Source organism: Rhinolophus hipposideros (assembly GCF_964194185.1).
Source record: "Rhinolophus hipposideros genome assembly, chromosome: 5".
NCBI lineage: Eukaryota > Metazoa > Chordata > Mammalia > Chiroptera > Rhinolophidae > Rhinolophus > Rhinolophus hipposideros.
Genome location: NC_138051.1, coordinates 80431222 through 80452346, shown reverse-complemented (window position 1 = coordinate 80452346; position 21125 = coordinate 80431222). Strand labels below are relative to the sequence as shown.

The following is a 21125-nucleotide window of genomic DNA, read 5'->3' as shown; positions in this document are numbered from 1 at the left end:
TCCCAAAATTTCTCCTTTGAACTCTTTTTTCCCCCTCTTCTTCTGCCCCCTCCCCTACTCCAGTTCAAGACGTTGTTTCTCAGTCTGGTTGTGTAGGACACAGCTCCCTGGCCCACGCTGGTATTACGAGCCTTGGACTCCCCGGGCTGAGGCAATCGGTCACGGGTCATCGGTTGTCAGTCTGCCACTCATGGCAGCTCATGGCAGCACACGGTAGCCCATGGCATCACACAGCAGCCCACATTGACCTCTGGCTGCTCACGGCAGCCTAGCTACAGGGAGAGCTGTTGTTCACAATCTTAGCTGTAGAGAGCGCAGCTCATTGGTCCATGTGGGAATCGAACTGGTGACCTTGGTGTTAGGAGCACGGCGCTCCAACCACCTGAGCCACCGGGCTGGCCCTCTCCTTTGAACTCTTAATAATTTTTGTATCTCTAATACCTAAACAGTGCTTGGTACATAACTGGTACTCAATAAAATGCTGAATGAATGAATGAATGAATGAATGAATGAATGAATGAATGCAACCACCAAAACACAAATACTTCTTTGGCTGTGTCTGGTACCAGTGCAATAAAATGACATAAAAAGCTAGTCAATGTTTAAAATTAGGTAATTCTAGAATTCAGCAACTCAGGAAATATGTCAGCTATTATTTGTTTAAATACTGTTGCTCATCCATTCTCTTCTCCTTCATGGAACTCCTATTAATTATATTGGGTCTATTTATATATATACACATATATATGCATATATATATGTATATATATATATATGTGTGTATATACATATACACACACATATATATATATATTTCTCTATATCTTTGCTTCTATACTGCAAATTATATAAAATATCTTTTTATCTCTCTTCCAGGTCACTAATTTTATTCACTTGTATCTAATTTGATGTTGAATTTATACATTGAGTCTTTAATTCCAATTATTACATATTTTTCATTTCTAGAAGTTCTATTTTAGGGGCAATCTTTTAAAAAATAGTGATTTGTTCTTGTATGTTTGTATTTTTGTTTTCTTAATCATATTAAATGTAGTTTATAATTGGGTGCAAGATATCTGTTTGCTGGCAGTTTAATTAATAGTGCTCCTACGGTGTTTAGAGGATAAATTATATGGTCACTCAACGTACAGTGTGTATCTGATGATTCTATTTTCTGAATTTCTTGAGAGCCTGATGCTACCACTTGTTGAATAGGATAACTCTCATGGTGTTTTGTTTCCTTGTTTTGTAGTTTTGGATTGTGAGCCCATTTTTTCTCAGAGCTTTATCTGTGGGAATCCCAAGCAACATGGAACTTGGGTCAAGGGGTTGTTCCTCCAAAGAGATTTTATGTTTGTTTCTGTTCATGCTGCAAGGTGTTGCCAGCCTAGGATCACTTTTAATGTTAATTTCTTGACTTTGGGGTTCTAGGACCCTGTAGATAGAATAAATTTAAACCACAAACCTGAGTTAGGGCAGTTCTGTGGGTACTAGAATTCTCAAGTGACTTTTTATTTTTTCGGTGAGACAGATAATAAACTAGTTCAAAGTAGGTATATAGTAGGGGGTCAGGTAGTAATAAATGCCATTAGGGAAAACCAAGCAGGGAAGCAGGATAGAGAGTAATGGTGATGGAAAGGGGCTGCTTCGACAGGGTGGTCCGAGAAGATGACATCCCTAAGGAGATAACATTCGAGAAGAAACATGAATGAAGTGAGTGAGTCATGCAGAGATATCTGGGGGAAGAGACTTTGAAGCAGAGGAAGGAATGTTGCAAAGTGAATCAGAAGTTGCTTGTCCAGGAAAGCTGGAAGCCAGTGCAGCTGTGAAGAAGGGGCAAGGATGACTGGAAAGGTTTAGCAGGGTCTCTGAAATCAGAAGGGTTTGGTCGGATTCAGTTAGACCCTGATTTTCTCTGCCCTTCTCCTTATTCTTCTCTCCTTTTCATTCCCAATGTCCTTTCTCGCCGCTTCCATGGGCTCACCTGAAAGCTGAAGCTTCACGAGCGAAGAGACATTTCTTTGGAGAAAGTCCGAGATGATTCTGGCTCCCTCCACACCAAGATCATTGTCAGAAATATTCTAAAAGGCAAGAAAACACTTATGTATGAACAAATCCCACTGAAGGGCCCTCATTAACAAATAATATCAAGCCGAGGCTGACTTAAGTCCTAAACTGAGGGGGTAAGGTCTGGGAGGAGGGGCTGGGGTGAAAGGATGGGAAAGATTAGGGTGACGCAAAGAGAGAAGGGAGACAGGAGCTCTGCTTTTCTAATGCCTGGCTGGGAGGCCCTCGGGTTAGTCTCAGCTTCAGTGGCACCCCACGTCCCCAATGTAGCCCTGGTACTTTAGATAAGCACATTGTGATTTTTTTTTTCAAACCCAAGATAGCTTTATTTGAAGAGTTTGGCATAAAACAATTGGAAAATAAGTTTAGAGTAAATCATCATTGGAAATTCCATTCATTTATTCATGAAGCAGAAATCACTGTTAGGAAGAGGTAGGGATATAAATGGACATAGTCCTTTCAGGCTCATGGGAGGGAATTTATATAAATCAGCCATTATTATCTTGGTTTTCTCCCATTTTTTTCAATTTCTAAAAATTGTGGCAAAGCACACATAACACAACATTTACTATCATAACCATTTTTAAATGTACAGTTCAGTGGTCTTCGGTATATTCATATTGTTATGCAACTATTACCATCATCTCACTCCAGGCACATTGTACTTTATGACATTATTTCAGGTCTTTATTTTTTTAATTATCACTTTAAGGCAACTATGCAGCGGAAGGAAGTTCATCTATTTAGGGCTTGTGAGGTCCAGACAGAAATGGTTTCTTAGGGTTACCTACAGCCACAGGGAACACTGTCCCATTGACCAGCATCTGATGCGTGGCCTTCCTTTGAGAAGTCACTTCTAGAGGAGAAGGACCCCCAGACTCATTGCAGAAAGCTTGCAGGCCGGCCTGGGCTAAGGCAGGGGCCTCTGGCTTATCTCAAGTGGTTTTTGAGCTGCCAGGTATGGTGGTAGGAACCAGCAAAGCAGGGCACAGTACCATCTCCTGGACATAGTAGTTCTCTTGTAGCATCTCCATCAGGCTCAGGACACCCGTCTCCATGATACAATTGTCTGCCAGCTCCAGGGTGATCACAGTCGTGTTGGACTTCAGCCCCAAGGGGAGGGAGAGAAAGACAGAGGTGGTTGGTGACCTAGTCAGCTCGCTGCCCTTGCCCAGAACCTATCCCCTCTCTTAAACATCAAGATATTTACTTAGTTTACCATGTCAGAGGGGTACAGAGATGCAGTCTAGCAATTCTGGAGGAGGAGATAGGAACAAGAACAGTGGAGGAGATGAGCTGCCCCACTGATGGCTAGGACTATATGCTTATATTTTATATGCATATTTGCTAGGGCAATATGCTTCTGCTGGACACCTCCAGGAAAAGGGGCTATGCTTCTGCTGGACACCTCCAGGAAAAGGGGCTCTGCACGGGAATTTAGAAGGAGGACATTAAAACAAAGCCCTGAAAAGTAACAGATGCAGAGAGGAGAACACATTTTAACTATTTAGCCTCAAGGAGAGAGGCCTGTGACCTGATCCCAGATGAAGAAGAACTTGATACATTTAATAATGATATTTAAGCATAAGGCGTTAAGCACAAAGCATTTGCTCTGTCTGCTTCCCTCAAAAGCCTTTCTTTTAGTTGAGGGTTCAGACTTATCTGGTACCCTCTTTTCGTTACACTGCTTCAAGGCTGTTTGGAAGGAGCTGGACTTAAATCTTAAATAAATATCTATATCCAAACTAGTCTGTATTGCCACAGGGAAGGAATGATTGGCATTAAAGCATGAGGCACTAGGGTTAGCCCTAAGCAGAACTTTCATCCTTCCCTTCCCACCTCATTCCCAGTACAGAAAGGCACAGTGTACAGACACGTCTTTGGATGTGAGCATTTTCAAAGCACCCCGAGTAGTGAGAGAAGCGGTAAGTGCTAAGGCGTTCTAGCTCCAGGGAACAGGAGAATGTGACAGTTCGAGTAACTGCAATGCAGGATGGCCCACCCAGGGCCTTCATGAAATGCCTTCTGGCCTCAGCTCTCTTAGGTGGGCAAAATTCCATTGTGCTAAGGCCAGAGAGCTAGCTCAGATGGCCTCCCAGCCTAGGCGTCATTTAGCAGTGTCCAGAAACAGGAGTGGCACAACCACTTCTGGAGTCACTCTGGGGACCAGTGAGTGGGGTTAGTGGGGTACAGCAGGTGGCCCGATCACTAAGTCCATCCACATTCATCTTACACGGGCAAGTATCTCTGGGTCACCCTCTGTGCTGACTGCTGGGGAAATAAGATAAACAGAGAACATCACCGCTCTCCAGCGGCCTGCACTCGCCAAGTGCGACGGCATGGAGATAGGTGGGTGAGGAATAGACATGAAGAAATGTGAAATGTGATCCCTACGGTCAGAGTGCTTTTAATCTAAGCCAGGGAAACACAACATGTGAGAAGTTAAATGGTACAAAAGATAAATGAAACGTCCGTCCTGCAGAATGGCACAGGGATTAATTGTCACATGAGTGGTACCGAGAATCGGGGAAGAAGCAGCTCTCCCCGGACGGAAAATGCTGTCACCAGAAACATGTGGCCCAAGTCCCGAGAGGATCTCATTATTTTCCACTTCTTTCCCATGAACCTCAGAAGGTAATGGTGCATTCCTAACGTTTCATTAATCAGTCTTTCAACGCTCAATAAACTTCAAGATGGCTTTGTTCTTTCTCTGTTCTTCCCTTCCTGTCCGCCCCTTCCCCAGAAGCAACACAATCTCACATTTTATGGAATTTCTTAATGGGCATGTACTAAAGGCAAATGCTGCTGTTTCCAAAAATAAGTGCATGCTTTTTCTATTTTAACCAAACTTTCTCTTTACTGTCCTGAGTAAACAAACAATGTAGTGCTGACATACAGTTGTTAAATTTTCTGTTTTCTTGGGATGGGAGTCAGTTCTGTATATAATCAGTTATAATCATATAAAACTATGATGACTTCAAGGTCCAGTCCTTGTTCACTCATGCCAAGCCGAGAGAGAGTGAGAGAGCGAGAGAGCGAGAGACAGAGAGAGAGACAGAGAGAGAGAGACACAGAGAGAGAGACAGAGAGAGAGGACATTATTCCTATAGGAAAACATGATCCATTCGATAATGTGATTCTTAAGAATTAAAGCATTGCAAAAGGCACACATTGAATGCAATGGCTCAATAGTGAACCCATTTATAGCAAAGGTGAGCTTTGGAATTGAGACCCAGGCTGACATTTTGTGCTGTGCACCTTTTTTTTTTTTCTGATGCTGAAAATGCACTTATTAAATGACATTCTATTATATTAGAACAATTAGATTAGCAGGCAGCTAGGGAACTACAATTAGTACATTGTCTGTGTGCTGTGCTCTTGCACGAGCACTAGCCCAGCTATTTTTTTGGACCCACAGGCTGGTGCCTTTGCTTCCTGAAAAGAAAGAGCATAGATTTCCAAGGCCCAGTTCTCTAGCAGCCTCCTTCCCAGAACCTGATGGGAAGTCCGTGCCTGTTGGGGAAATCAACTGGCAGTCAAGCAGAGCTTAGGACAGGGTGGGCATAAAGGATGAAATTTGGGGTGTCACGGGGGCCTCTCTGACTCTTGGGCCCGCCACCCTGTCAATCCCCCCTCCGCCAGGCTCGGTGTGCCCCCTGGTCTGCTTACCACCAGGGCTATAGCAATAGCCTTGGTACCATTGGGTCCCAGCCCATGGTGGTTGAGGTTCATGTAGGACTCCTCCATGTTCCGGAGGAAGTAGGAGACAGGTGCTACGCCCAACAATTTGCAGGCCTCCATGTACAGCTCCCTTTGTCCGGCGGTGAAATATTTCTCGGTATCTGCAAGAAAAGATGCACATGGATGAAGGCAGGTTTCTCCTCTACCTTTGTCTTATCTCCTCTCTAACCCCAGGCCACGTTCACTGCTGAGGACCCGTCCCTCTGAGGACCCGTATATGCTCGAGAGGGCAACTCCAGTTGGGAAGTCAGCCAGCGATGGGAGAGGGAGACCTTAACTCCGGAAAGCCTCAAATGGACGTCTCCCTTTGGGTAAGAGATAAGGTCCCACACGTTCCTAGGAGAAGAAGCAGTGTGCCCCCCTCCCCACCACCTTCCTGGGTTGGCTGCATTCAGTGACTGATCACCAAGGATGTCTGAAGGCTTAGGTTTCCTGCCCAGCTTGTGACAGCTCCAAAAGGCCAAAGAGACAAGAAGCTGATGATATGTGGTGGTTGAGGGAGTCTCCATTTCAGTTTTAGTTTTGCTACCACGGTTAAAATGGGAGCCATAAGTAAAGCATTACTAACCATTTGGAGGAGTACCAATTTTAATAAGTCCAAGTAGGACCGAGTGGGCTTCTCAAGGTGGTAAATCAGTGCAAGATGGATAGACCCCCAAATCAGCCAGAAAGAAAGAAACTTTCATGTGAGTGGGCTTCTCTCTTTCAAAGACATGCTTGTTGTTTGTCCTCCAAAAAAGGACTGTCATCCTACTTTACCAATGACAAATCTGGCCCCAAAGCATACATAACTGATCAGTGCTAAAGCCAGCTAACAGAACTGGGGACTTCGCTTCTCCACTCCACTCTCTTGGGGCCTTTGTTCCATAGGCTTAGACCAGCCTGGCTTGTGGGCAGAGGACAGTGGGCATGCTCCTGCCTGGATTCCGGACGCCCCTGCAGCTGTGTCCTCATTAGGCAAGCCCGTCCATGGCAGGGCTTCCCATGGCCAGCTGGGGTCCTAACCTGCATCTAGTTTTCCTCCAGATCCCAGGGTCTTTGGCCAACTCACGCCAAACATTTCTAAGGCAGACAATGAGAACTTTGTTGGTGATGGACAACTTGACAAGCCAGTTGATTTTGCAGGCACAGTTACAAATTGACCTTCTCTTTGCCGTGGTTGTAGAGCGGGGTTTCTAACCTCGGCACTATTGATTCACATTTGGACTTGGATAATTCTCTGTTGTGAGGGGCTCTCCTGTGCAATGCAGAAGATTTAGCAGGATTCCTGGCATCTCCTTATGAGATGCCAGGAGCAGCCCTCCACCCCAGTTTGCCAAATGCCCCCTGAAGTGCAACATCACCTTTGAGTGAGAAACAGCAATGAGGTGGGTGAGCAACTTCTGCTCTCTTCTCTCCCTCTTTTGTAGCCTCACCCCCACTAGCTTCCGAGGCCCACCCCAGCTCATGTCTCATCCCCTCCTGCCCCCTTCCCAGCATCTCAGCCCCAGCTGCAGGGGCCACTGGAGCAGAGCAGCTGAGCCCCAAGTTTCTGTCCCAGCCCAGAGTTGTTGGTGCCAAATTCAAACATTAGACGTTCCTGTTTGCCAAGGCAAGGTCTGTAACCCCAGCTTTATCCTTGGCACTGTTTCTGCTCTGTTGGATTCTGCTGATCCCTTCTAGCTGTCTTCACTATGGTTATATTTTAGAGGCAGCTGTAACAGTGCTGTCACTTGCAGGGAGCGGGGAGGGAAGAGGGGGATGAGTAGAAGCAGGAGTCTGGGACAACACATCCAGTTTTTCTACCTGCCACCTGCTCCAACCAGGTACAATTCAGTGTTGAAAGCAACATTAACAGTATCCTTGAAGTGGAAAAGAAGTCAGAAAAAGAGCAACAGGATGCCGGGGAGGGGTAAGAGGGTGGCAGGGGGGAGGGCTGCGTGGAGGAGGAGTTGCATGTTGACCATGGCAGAGAGGCTATGAGCTGACCATACAGAGGAACTTCCTTGCATCTCTGCTGCCTCTGATCACTGCGCACCCCTCAGCTGCCAGAACACAGGAGAGGAAAGGTCACTGGGCTAGCCTCAGCCTGAGACGTTTGAGGCTGGCCAGCATTGTTCTCAAGCCTTGCTTCGTGAGTGTTCTTTGTGGCACTTCCCTCGTTGGGGAAACTGGGAAGGAGAAGAGGGTGGAGGTGTTGTTTGTAGTAAGAGAGTCTTTGTTGAAGCTCTGCTAGCCTCCCACCCCTAACCCCCGTACCTAGGGGCTTGGATTGGCCATGGGGGATAAGAACTCTAATGTGAGTAGGGGGAAAGTCACCAGGATGCAGGATGGGCCACAAACACTGCAGGGGCCCCTGGTATATGGAATACAGGAGGCAGATGGGCAGAGCAGAGCGAACATAGGATCAGTGAACACTGGCAAGCTTTCCATGGCCTTGGGAAACTCATACAATCTCTTTAAGCCTCAGTTTCCTCTTCTGTCAAGTTAGGTGATAATGCCTACCTCCTGGGGCTATGGCAAAGATGATGTAAGATGCCACATGTGGAAACATTTAGAACACCAGAAAGCCCTGTTTATTTACGGGTTCAGTTTTCAATAAGCTGGTGTGGCCACTCTGCTCATAAGCAAGACCACGAGTATGGGGGCAGCTGCAGCTGCTGTCACCAGGGCAGCGTTGTGCTAGGAGCACATGGCACAAAATTAAGCACAGGTGTTTCTGTCACCTTCCCTCTACAGGACAACATGGCGACCTGCTAGGCAGAGTCATGGCCAATTGGGGAAACCAGATGTCTGCAGCTTGAGGAAAAAGTTGAGTTTCCCCATCACCCCTGAATGCGCACTCTCACCTTCAATCTCAAGGTCTGTTTCTGAACTCTCCCGGGCTGGTTTATTTTTTTCGACAGCCGGGGGGGCTTCGAACTCACAGTAGAACATTTCATCACTGTTCTGTGGTGCTGGCTGAGTTTCAGGCTCATCTGGAAGAAAAACTCATCTTCTTGATTCTAGAAATGAAAACTGCTGGCCTTTCAGGGGGAGCACCACTGGATTCCCTACACCTCTGTTCCCCCACTCTGTGTCAGGTCCTGGCTGCTGCAGCCTTTGTCCCCCCTACTTCAAGTGGCTCAAGGTGCCAGGGGACTCCATTCAGCAAGCCTTCCCTCCCCGACACTGCCACCTCCCAGCCAAATCTGTGGGGTCTTGTGCTACACCCCCCTCGTGTTCTCCGGAGACTCACTGCTGTGCCCCATTCCCCTTTTTGGGCCTGCCTTGGACGTTGGCTTCTTGCTCCCTCTTTTCTTTTGTACTAGCTTCGGTGGGGTTCAGAGTTTGCTTTACTCTTTTGGAGAAAGGATGTGTGCCAATACCTAGGTTCCCTCATTGGCAGGGACAGTGATTCTGGGAAGGACAGGGAGGGAAGGGCAGGCAATTCGGGTCCAATGAAAAATAAACCTGAGCAGGAACAGTCCCAAGAAGCAAGACGGATGAGTGGATGACTAAGAATTTGACCTAGCTTCTCCCCTTCCAATACAACATTTATTTTATAACCATGAAGAAGGAAGGACTTGGAAAATCTCCCTGCTATGATTAAATACACATGTCCTGAGCTTCCTTCACACCAGTTCCCTGCACTTGCTAGACGTGGTGTTTCTGCTGCTGGACCACTGATCTGGGACCAGCTGTGGGCTCCTGAAAGCCACACACAAAGGTCCAGAGCTTGTCCTCCCACATCAGAAGGCAGCAGTGGTTTGGGGAAGCCACGCTGCACCACCAGGTGGCCTGTCAGAACTTAACTAACCTACGCTTTGGCTGGGCTGAATATTTGTGGCAGGGATCCCAAGTTTGACCACCCAGGTTCTAGGATATTGGGGTTCCTAATGAATTTACACTGCTCTGTGTCTTTCTTAGTGCTTGTCCATAGACCCAAGCTCCAACATTTATTTCCCCTCCTGTAAGACAAGGTCTGTGTGAGAAGTGGTGGAATTCCTAATGGCCTGACTGTTATAAGATTTATAAGATATATAGCAGCTTAGCCAGAAAGCTTAGCCATCAAGAAGTGATGAGTTTCTGAGTCTTAATTTCCTCTTTAGTTGAACAATTTTAGAATTCCATCCAACCAATGGAATACTGGTAAATATCTAACTGGCTCTCCAGAAAAAAAAAAAAGAAATCCTGATGTATCGTGTTAGCCACTTCCAGGGGTGTAAATGTTCCCAACATGGCTCATTTCAAACTACCAACATGACACTGACCAGCTCAAAAAAGGAAATGTAAAGTCGGCTAGAGTTGGTAGGAGCCAATTTCAGCACAACATTGCAATCAACAATCTCACTCCCTGTTTGGCAAGCCCTGGAGTGAAGTCAATGTAACACATTATCCCAAGTCTAGCCGGTCCCAGGTGAGGAGGGAAGGGCATGTCTGGGTCCATGTGACCACTAGGTAGGAAGCCTGAGTGGTGAGAGATGGGATGCCTTTCACCTGTGGTTTCATGTTCAAGACGTTCATCATCGTCCATGGCGCCAGGTCCCTCTTGGGGGATGCTGCCAGCTTCTTGCTACCTTTCTACTGCTTCCCTAAGAAGCACACCTGTCCATTCACCCCTGTCTCAAACTTTGTGCACTCTGCCCTCACAGAGACTAATTCCAGGAAGGCTTAAAGTTATCCTTCCATCCCAGCAAGCCCTGGGGAGAGTGGGCTTTGGTGGGAATTGGACAGGCATGAATGTGACCCCACCTCGGTCTGGGACAGGTAACTACTTCCTGGGATCATCAGGGAGAATGGTATAGCTCCTGGGAGCCCTGTCGAAAGGACGCCGACCCGCCTACGACTTTGTGACTCAGGAGCCACTTTCATTTCAGCTTCAACATTCCATGACCTCATGCAGTCATTGTGACTCACGTGAGTGGACCTGACAACAGCAGTCCTGCCACCCTCTTGGTGGCTCTGGCAGTGATCTTTTCTCATATGTCCACTGGGGCCAAGCCCAGGCTTGGCTGTGAGTGTGCAGGTGCTGTGGGGGCGGGGGGCTGTCAGAGGTGTTGTATTTCCCTCTAACTCAGGACCAAACCCAAGCCCCTTAATCAGGTGACCGTGAAGAGCCGCCACCATGTTCTTCTCTCAAGGTGGTTGTACTTCAGGTACGAAATATTTCAGTGATGGGTGAAGTCGTTTTCTTCTACGCAGCTCTTCTTCTTTTTTTCTTTCCCCTTTGGGAGAATGTCCTCAACCTCGGAGTAGAAGATCAAAAGCAAAGCACGACAAACTTATATTCTATCACTACGGTTTGTTGCAGCCAAACCATTGTCGAGTTCAAACTACTGGGCTGCCTAAGTTGAAACCACTCAACCGTCATTCCCACGCTTGGCTGTTTTCACATGTCTTGGAGTTGAAGTTCACTTGCAGTTTACTGTCAAGAGAATCTGGAGACGTGATTGTTCCTTCCTGATAGGCTTTCAGCACGTCAACCGTCAGGTCAGTGACGGGAGGGCTTGGGGACATGTAATTCCCTTTTTGCCACTCAGAAGAATGATGAAGATTTAGGAATTTGTGTAGGAAAAACATAGAATCTTGGATCAAAAGAAATATATAAATCGGAGATACTACTCCTTCCTTTAGGCATTCATTCTGAAAAATATTTGTGGAGCATCTACTATGCGCAAGGCACTAAGACAGCCACCATTTTGGAGATGGAATGTAGACATGATTAAGAAATGAACCTTTCAGGGCATATTATAGATACAAGATAGAATTTGACAGGGCTACCCTTAGAGTGTGCCGGTCCCGGGCAAATATTTTTGGCAGAGCTCCTGTTCATATAAACAATTTGAGTCACCCTAAACAGCATGGTCACCATTCTAGTGGTGCAATCTCATGTGGTTTCTTGAAATAAATATCAAACAGGCTGGGGGAGTGATCAACTTCTAAGATAACTAGGTAGGCATGAGTCCTGGAGACCCTTGGATCATCTGGTCAACCCCACACTGGTGAAAGTGTCCTCAAAGGAGAGAAATGGGGACTAGAGAGTATTTGGTCTTGGTCTAAACTCCGGGTGGTCTGCCTAGATAGGACCATGTTGTCTCAGGTACAAAGAGCAAATTAGAAAATTTTGGGGGAAGGTACTCCAAATAGCCACTGGGCAAAGGCACCGATAAGCGTCATGATGGAGAGTCTCTGGGACTTCAAGGGAGGTTGAGGTTTCTTCATGCTGGGGAGCATTCATGGCTCTAGACAAGTAGAGTCTGGAGGAAGTCATTTCTGGAAATGGAGGATCGAGGAAGGCAGCAGAGCCCAGGGTGGGTGGGAGCACAGGGTACAAAGAGTAGTAGGTAAATGGGTGGCCACAAGGACCAAAGAAATTTCAGGGATAGATTCAAATGTAATTAAAAGGCAATAGGGAGCCACTGAAGATTTTTGAACAGGAATGTGATTTAATCAGAGCTTTTCTTTATAATGGTAACCAGCAATATATTTTTTTGCATGAGTTAATTCTGGAGAAATGAAAATATTCAAGGACCATAATTTTAAAATTTTATATCTTTTTAAAGATCATGAAATGTAATATCTGCAACTTCTTTGTATATATTATTATTTTTAAATTTTCACTATTACTGCAAGACATCTTTTTAAAAAATGTTTTTATTTTGAAATAATTTTAGATGACAAAAGAGTTAGAAAAATAGTCAAGTTCCCATATACTTTTACCCAGCTTCCCCTTAGGATAGATAACATCTTATATAGCTATAGGAAAATTATCAAAACTAAGAAATTAACATGGGTACAATGCTATTAACTAAACTACAGATGGTATTTGTATTTTACCAGTTTTTCCACTAATTTCCATTCTTTGTTCCAGGATTCCACATTGCATTGTTAACCAGGTCTCTGTTAGTCTCTTCCAATCTATGATATTCATCTTCAGTCTTTGTCTTTCACAACCTCAACACTTTTAAAGTGTACTGGTCAGATATTTTGTAGAAAGTCTCTCAGTTTGGGTTTGGCTGGTGTTTTGTCATGATTATTGGGAAGGTTACCTTCTCAGTGCATCTCAGGGATACATAATATGCATTACATTGATCACTTTGTCAAGGTATTTTCCAGGTTTCTGTTCTGTAAAATTACTATTTTCCCCTTTGTAATTAGTCCATAGTTTGGAGAAGATGCTTTAAGACTATGTAAACGTCCTAGATCTGCTTAAACGTTTGCCCACTCATTTTAGCATCCATTGATGTATCTTGCCTCAACATTTATTCCTGTGGTGTTCTGATGGTGATTTTTCTAATTCTTACAATACTTCTGCATTTGTTCATTGGAATTCTTCTGTAAGAGAAAGTGGTCCCTTTCCCCCATTTATTTGTTTATTCAATTGTTTATATTAATAGGGGCACATGGATTTTTATTTTATTCTCTGGGTTACCATATAATGCTATTATTTATTTTGCTGTTCAGGTTCCAACTTTGGCTATGAGAGCTCATTCAAGTTGGGTCTTGTGCCTTTTTGACAGGCTCCCCCCTTTTATTTATTGTTTGATCCCTTCCTTCCTTTGTGGCACCTCAGGAATACACCACTTTTCCAAGGAGAATGGAAGCCTAGATCTGGGGGATGACATTGCAGTTAGGTTGTCACTGCTTCTAATCCCTGTCAGTGGATAGAGCTAGGAAATATATGTACGTATGTATACTAATCCATGGATAACACACATCTCTATTTATTTCTATACCCACATCTATTTTTATTTCTATACTCATCTATCTGTAAATATATATAAACAAAAACAGTAAATCTGTCCTGATACTTCTGACTGCAAGTCAGCACCACAGGAGACATTCATGTCTTCCCCCTTTTCATAATTGTCATTTCTTTCTCCTCGAGAAACCCCGCTCTCATTTTCTACAATATTTGTACTTATTTGCTCATCTCTAATATACAGTTGACTGTTGAATAACATGGGTTTGAACTGCGTGGGTCCACTTATACACGAATTGTTTTCAGTAAATGTCTGTACTGTTTTCGATCTGCAGTTGGAAGTCCTCAGAAGCGTAGGGCCATTGTACGCATGATCCACGACATTTTATATAAGGGATTTAAGCATCTGCAGCTTGTGGAATCCATGGGGAGTCCTGGAACCAATCCCTTGCAGATACAACTTAAGTTTTTGGGGAATCAAAAGTTATAGGCCCCTCAGACCCGTGTTGTTCAAGGGTCAACTGTACATATAAAATAGTTTCAGAATTGCTAAACCATATCCCTGGACACAAATTTACCAGCTAGGTACAGCTGTTTGTTAGTATGCAGTTTTTGTGTGTGTTTATCCTTATAATATCCAGTCAAAACACGTCTATCCCAAGTTATTTACCTCAACTCTTCCTTCCTATACCCTTTGTTGTTATTATTTGATTCATTTATATCATAGAGTCATTTGTCACAGCCTGTATGTCATCTCTCCCTTATATCCTCATTGATTTTATTTAATTTACATACAGTGACATTCATTCTTTGTGGTACACAGTTCTATAGGTTTTGACAAATGCATAGTGTCATGTGTCCACCACCATGTTTCCATTCAAAACAGTTTCAGCACCTTAAAATTTCCCTCATGCTTCCCCTTCATGATTAATCCCTGCCCCTACCCTAACCCCTGGCAATCTCTGTTCCATTTGCCATCATTATAGATTTGCTTTATCCAGTCATGTAAATGAAATCATACAACGTGTAGTTTTTGGGGGGTCTGATTTCTTTCACTTAGTAAAAGTACATTTAAGATTCACCCACGTTATCACATGAAGCAGTATCATGTGAGTATTGCAGAGTAATATTGCAGAGTAATATTCTGTTGTAGGGATGTACCACACTTTATCCATTCACCTGCTAAATGACATCGTATTTTCTTCTTCTTGGTGATTATAAACAAAACAGCTATAAACAATCACATACAGATTTTTTGTGTGAACATGTTTTCATTTCTCTTGAATAAATACCTAGAAGTGGGATTGCTGGGTCACATACCGTTTCCCTGAAAATAAGACCTAGCCGGGACAATCAGCTCTAATGCATCTTTTGGAGCAAAAATTAATATAAGATCCAGTATTATATTACATTATATTACATTCATTACATTACATTACATTACATTATATAAGACCCGGTGTTATATTATAGTAAAATAAGACCGGGTCTTGTATTAATTTTTGCTCCAAAAGACGCATTAGAGCTGATTGTCTGGCTAAGTTTTATTTCTGGGGAAACACGGTAGTAGATGTAGGTTTGACCTTGTGAGAAGCTGCCAAATTGTTATCCAGTGTGGCTGTATCATTTTGAATTCCCACTAGGAATGTATGACAGCATCAGTTGCTCCACATTCTTTTCAACAGTTGATATTGTCAGTTTTGTTTATGCTTTCCCATTCTAATAAGTGTGTAGCAGTATTTCATGGTGGTTTTAATTTGCATTTCCCTAATGACTAATGATATTGAGCGTCCTTTCATATGCTTATTGGCCATTTGTATATCTCCTTTGTTGTTTGTTCAGATCTTTAGCCCATTTTAAATTGGGTTGTTTATTTTCTTACTGAGTTTTGAGAGTTCTTGAAATATTTGGATTTAAGTCCTTTGTTAGAAATGTGATTTGTAAATATTTTCTCTCAGTCTGTGGTTTAGCTTCTTACTCATAACACTGTCTTTCACAGAGTTCAAATTTTAATTTTGATGGAGGCAAATTTTATCAAAATTATCATTTTTTTCTTTTATAATGCCATAGTAAAACTCTCTGCCTAATCCAAGCTCATGTAGATTTTCTCCTGTGTTTTATTCTATGTTTTATAGTTTTAGCTTTTCCATTAGGTCTATGGTCCCTTAAAATTTTTTTATCATGGTAAAATATACTGTACTAACATAAAATTTATGACTTTAACTTTTCAAAGTGTACAATTCAGTATCATTAGTATATTCACAATGTTGTACAACCATCACTACTACTCATTTCTAGAACTTTTTCTATGATTTTGAGTTAATTTTTGTATAAGGTTTGAGGTATTGGTCGAGATTTGTTTTGCGTGTATGAATGTTCAAATGCTCCTGCACCACTTGTTGAAAAAACCGTCCCTTCTCCATTTAATTGTCTTTTTACCACTGTTAAAAATCACTTGACTATATACATCCTTTTTGGTTTTTTGTGGGGTTAGTATTTCAGAAACCACATAACCAGCATGTGATGTACCATCTAATCAAAATGTTGTACAGCAATTCTACCCCTGTCTATGGGGGTTATGTTCCAAGATCCCCAGTGGGGGCCTGAAACTACAGATGGTACTAGATCCTATAGATACTATGTTTTTTTCTCACACATACATACCTATGACAACGTTTAATTTATAAATTAGGCACAGTAAGAGATTAACAATAGCTAATAATAAAATAAGTATAACTATATACTATAACAAGATTTATGTGAATGGGGTCTCTCTCAAAATATCTTGTTGTACTGTATTCACCCTTCTTTCGCTGATGAGATACAATGCCTACACAATGAGATGAAGGGAGGTAGATGACGTAGGCACTGTGACCTAGGATTAGCTTCCTATTGACCTTCTGACAAGGCGGTTTACTTGAACAAGCACTGCCAGAGTGAGAGTCGATCTGATAACCGACATGGCTACTAAGTAACTAACGGCGTGAATACACTGGACAAAGGGATGACTGATGTCCTGGGTGGGACAGAGCTGGATGGCATGAGATTTCATCACACTACTCTGAACGGCGGGCAATTTAAAGCTTCTGACTTGTTTATTTCTGGAATTTTCCTTTTAATATTTCAACTCTTGAATGACCGTGGATAACTGAAACTGGAAGGCAAAACCATGGAGAAAGGGAACTGTTGTACTCTTAAACTACCAGTTTATGAGAATAGCTCCCATAGTGCTGGGAGGTAGGCCTAAGATACTTAGTGGGTGGGAGATGAACTGACTCTATAGTTAATTCACAGTAGGGGCAAAAGAGACAGTCCCAGGGGAAGAGTGATTTGTGATTTTGATTTGAAGTGAGTCAAAGAGAATGTCAGCTGGGGCAAGGTATGGCCAAATACTAAGGGAATACAATTTCCTTCTTAATTGCCACTATTCTTGCTACAACACTTCCACTAGTGGAGATCAAGGCAGAAGGACACTTTACTGTCCTATAAGCTACCATTTATACAACACTTATAAGTTCTATGGACTTTATATGTATAAACACATTAAAATTGTGTAACAACTGTTCTTATGCTAGTATGACATACTATTTTTATTCTCATTTTACAGAAGAGGAAACTGAGCACAGAGAGGTTAAATAATTAGCCCAAGGTCACACAGCGAGAAAGTAGCAGAGCTGGGATATAAGTAAAGTCAGTTTGGCTGCAGAGCTTACCCTACCTCTCTACACTGATCCCCTTGCTGTTCATTGAACATGACAAGGTGGTTCCCCACTCAGGGTAACTGCTGCTCATGGCTCAGAAAGGTCGGGGCTCAGGTGATAGATTTCAGGAGTTGGGAAACAACAGTCTGAGGACCAAATCTGCTTCACTGCTTGTTTCTGTAAATAAAATGTTTTTTGAAACACAGTCATGATCACTCAGTTAAGTATTTCTGTGGCTGCTTTCATGTTACAAAGGCAAAGTCGAGCAATTGCTCCAGAGACCTATGGCTAGCAAAGCCCAAACTATTTCCTATCTGGTCCTTTATGATAAAGTTTGTGGTTGTATGCGATGGTCATTGGCATAAGATAGTTACTGAAGGTCCTAGTTCTCCAAGGGAAAGAATGGAGAGGAAGGAATCAAAGAAAGAAAGTTTGCATGAACCACATTAGGAGGCAAGATGAGGAAGGACAACAAAGAAAGAAACAGAAGACATTATTATTAGATGTAATAATATCACATGTTATGCAATGGCTTTTTTTTATTTAATGATAGTTGTAAATCAAGTCAGATTTCAAATACAGGGGTGGGAATCTTTGAAAGAAAGGCATTTTCAGAATTATACTGTAAAACAAAATTCTTTGGAAAATGCAAAGAAATACCCCATTATGTGTCCACTTTTGCAAGTTTGGATTTTATTTTGCTTGGTTTTGTATGAAATTGAAGCTCTTCAGAAAGAAGGATCATTCATTCATTCATTCATTCATTCATTCAATGCATTGAATGCGTTGGTGCTGGGCTAGATGATAAAGATAAGAGTGGTGAACCTCATGAAGTACACAGTTTACTGAGGGGTCCTGATGAGTAAACAGACAGTGACAATGTTGAGCCCAGAGCGAGGGAGGGCAATACAGAAGCAAAGAGGGGGAGACTTCTGGTTTAGACTGTAGGCAGTGGTGTGTCTGTGTGGGGGGATGTGTTGGAGATCTGGGAAGGCTCCCTTGGGGAAGGAATGTCTAGGCCGAGACAGGAAGGCCCATCAGGCAGTAACTAGGTGAAGGCAGAGGGATTGGGTAGAGCCAGTAGAGGAAAAAAGGTATTTGAGGCTGAGAGAAAAGCATACACAAAGTCCCTATGGTGTGCTGAGAGAGTCTAGTGTAGTTTGGTGAGACTGGAGTGTGATTCTCATTGTGGGGAGAGTGGTGGTGGGAAGGAAGAGCTGAGAGGTGAGATGAAAGGTGAGCAGAGGCCAGCGATGAAGGGCCTGTCATGCTCTGCTAAGGAGTTTGGCCTGTAGTTGAGGATAGTGGGGCTTTGCAGGGAGGTTTGAAGCAGCAGTGTGGCCTGGCATGACTTGCGTAGTAGAAAGATTGCTCTGGCCGCAGGGTGGAGAGTGGACTGAAGCTAGGAAGAGGATCGACACCAATTAGGAGTGGCTGCAGGGATAGAGTGGACTGGCTAAACAAACATAAAGAAGGACAAACCACGTAGACTTGGGGCTAAATCAGATATGAAAGTAAAGGGGAAAAGAAAACGCAGCAGGCCAGTATGACTTGATAGATGATTGTGCCATTCATAAAGAAGAGAAGACGAGCCAGGTAGTGGTCTTTGGAGGATGGTTGGGGAAGGTGATGAGCGCAACTTTGTGTATGTTGAATCTTTGGGGTACCCCTGGGATATCCACTGGAGAAGTTCACGGGCAAAAGGATTTCTGTGTCAGTGTCCCAGGAAAGTGCTTAAAATGTAGATGTGTGAGTAGTCAGAATGGATGGTACTTGAAGCCATTGGAGTGGTAAAAGTTTCCCAGGGAAGGACTTTAAAATGAGAGGAGAGAGAACAAGGATGAAATCTTTGGAACACCATCATTAAAAGGGGGATGTTCAGAGGAACAGAAATGAAAGATACTGGGACAAAGTGCCCACAGAGTTAGAAGAAAAACAAGAATGTCACAGAAACTCAGGGAAGAGAATCTTACAAAGGGGGGGCGCATGCAAAATTCCAGACTATTCAAAAAATAATAAAGCCTGGAGATCGTCCAGTGAATTTAGCAACAGGGAAGGCACTGGAAACTTGGGTGAGGGAGTTTCAGTGGAGTCATGAAGGTGGTAGCTATATTTCAGTGGAATGAAGATGAATGAGCGAGTGGAGGAACTATAGACAGCAGGAACAGACAACTCTTTCAAGAAGCCTGGCTGTGAAGGAGAGGTGAGGAGATGGAGGGATGGCTGGGGGGGAGAGGCATGGGCTGGGGGGAGAGGCATGGGCTGAGGGAGGGTTTCATAATATAGGAGCAATTTGGGCATGTTTATTATTTTTATTTTTATTTCTTTTTAAAATTTATTGGGGAATATTGGGAGACAGTGCGTTTCTCCAGGGCCCATTAGCTCCAAGTTGTTGTCCTTCAATCTAGCTGTGGAGGGCGCAACTCAGCTCCAAGTCCAGTTGCCGTTTTCAATCTTAGTTGCAGGGGGCACAGCCCACCATCCCATGTGGGAATTGAACCTTGTTGAGAGCTTGTGCTCTAACTAACTGAGCCATCCCGCCGCTCCTCTGGAAGCTCAGTGGCAGCTTGTTGTCTTCAATCTAGTTGTGGAAGGCGCAGCTCACTGGCCCATGTGGGAATCGAACTGGCAACCCTGTTGTTCAGAGCTTGCGCTCTAACCAACTGAGCCATCCCGCTGCCCGATTTGAGCATGTTTAAATGTTGATGAAAAGGAGTCAGGGAAGAAAAGAAGAGGGGTGATCCGAAGGGGCACAATCTCTGAGGAGTCAGAAGGATGGGAACTTCAAACCCAGCAGAATGGTCAGCCATGGTGTTGGGAAGGAAGGAGGTAAAGGTGGTTATGCATGCTGGTCAGTCTGTTGGTGTGGCAACAGGGAGTAGAGAATTTTTCACTTGGTTCTATTTTTTTTTTTCTAAAGTTGATAGGGAGATGATCTCCAGAGAGCAAGAAGGAAGGCAATAAGACAGCAAGTTTGAGAAGAATGGTCATGGTGGAATGGGAGAGAAAGCTAATTAAGGACACAGGATTGCTAGGGAGGGTTGCGGGCTGAAGTGAGGTTGGAGACCAGCACACTAATCACTCCAATTCGTGTGATTGTTAATTTTACGCACCGGTGCTCAGCAGCCCAAATGTAAGAGCCAAGAAAAACGAGGGGTTTTACTGAACCTAGGCAGGTAGAATCAAAGACCAGTGGGCATGAGAGTTGATATTGGGAAGAGAGTGATTTAATATATGGCTCAGAGGGATTCCGTGTTGGAGAGAGACAGAAATGATGACGGAGGGGGAAGTTTGAGGGCAGAATACAGAACTCAGGGATTTGATAATGTTAAAGAACAGATAGTGCAGAAGTGAAAGTAGGAAAGGCAGAAAACCACAGGATGATCCATCAGAGTGTGTGTGTGTGTGTGTGTGTGTGTGTGTGTGAAGTTATGATTTCAAAGGTGGTGCAATATTCAGTCGTGACACATCAAGGGTGTCTGAAGCACAGTGGGAATGAGATCAATGAGCAGGTGGTGACAATGACCTTTCAGGATGTGGGTGGCTCATCCACATTGGTGGTGGGAAAACTTGAGACTTGAGATAGGGAATGTTGTGAGATCAGGGCTAGGGTCTTCAATGAGAGAGGAAGAGTGAGCCTGAGGTCAAGAAAAGACGGGGGGAGGCTGGGGAAGACACTGATGAGTGCTTGATAAATCACTAAGGAGGTCATCGATGCATGAATGAGTGAATAAGTGAGTGAACGAATGCGTCAACTCAGACCAATCTGGCAGATTCTGGGAATAGCTAGCCATACATCCTGAGATCCCAGAGGAAACATTAGACTCAGAGAAGACAAGTTATTAGGAATGTACGGGTCTCAGGTTATGAGAGTTAAACATGGACAATTTTTTCAACCTATCCTGTCTGAGAGGCTGTTTGCGCTCTTGACCTGCACATTTCAATATGTAGCC

At 43.7% G+C, this 21125-nt stretch overlaps 2 protein-coding genes across 2 annotated transcripts in view; one reads left to right on the top strand and one right to left on the bottom strand.

Annotated features, from left to right (window-relative positions):
• Positions 1 to 10303, bottom strand: part of LRRC74A (leucine rich repeat containing 74A) — a gene marked incomplete at its 5' end in the record, with an annotated part of 30228 nt that extends 19925 nt beyond the window's left edge. Inside the window, 5 exon segments of the mRNA XM_081048986.1 lie at positions 1964 to 2081; positions 3063 to 3170; positions 5737 to 5909; positions 8637 to 8765; positions 10267 to 10303. Coding sequence (XP_080905112.1) covers positions 1964 to 2081; positions 3063 to 3170; positions 5737 to 5909; positions 8637 to 8765; positions 10267 to 10303 — 565 coding nt within the window.
• Positions 8538 to 21125, top strand: part of ANGEL1 (angel homolog 1) — a 37729-nt gene continuing 25141 nt past the window's right edge. The window contains exons 1-3 of the mRNA XM_081048819.1: positions 8538 to 8649; positions 10537 to 10686; positions 11081 to 11259. The gene's annotated coding sequence lies outside the window, so the exon portion shown is untranslated. The remainder of the gene's footprint in view (positions 8650 to 10536; positions 10687 to 11080; positions 11260 to 21125) is intronic.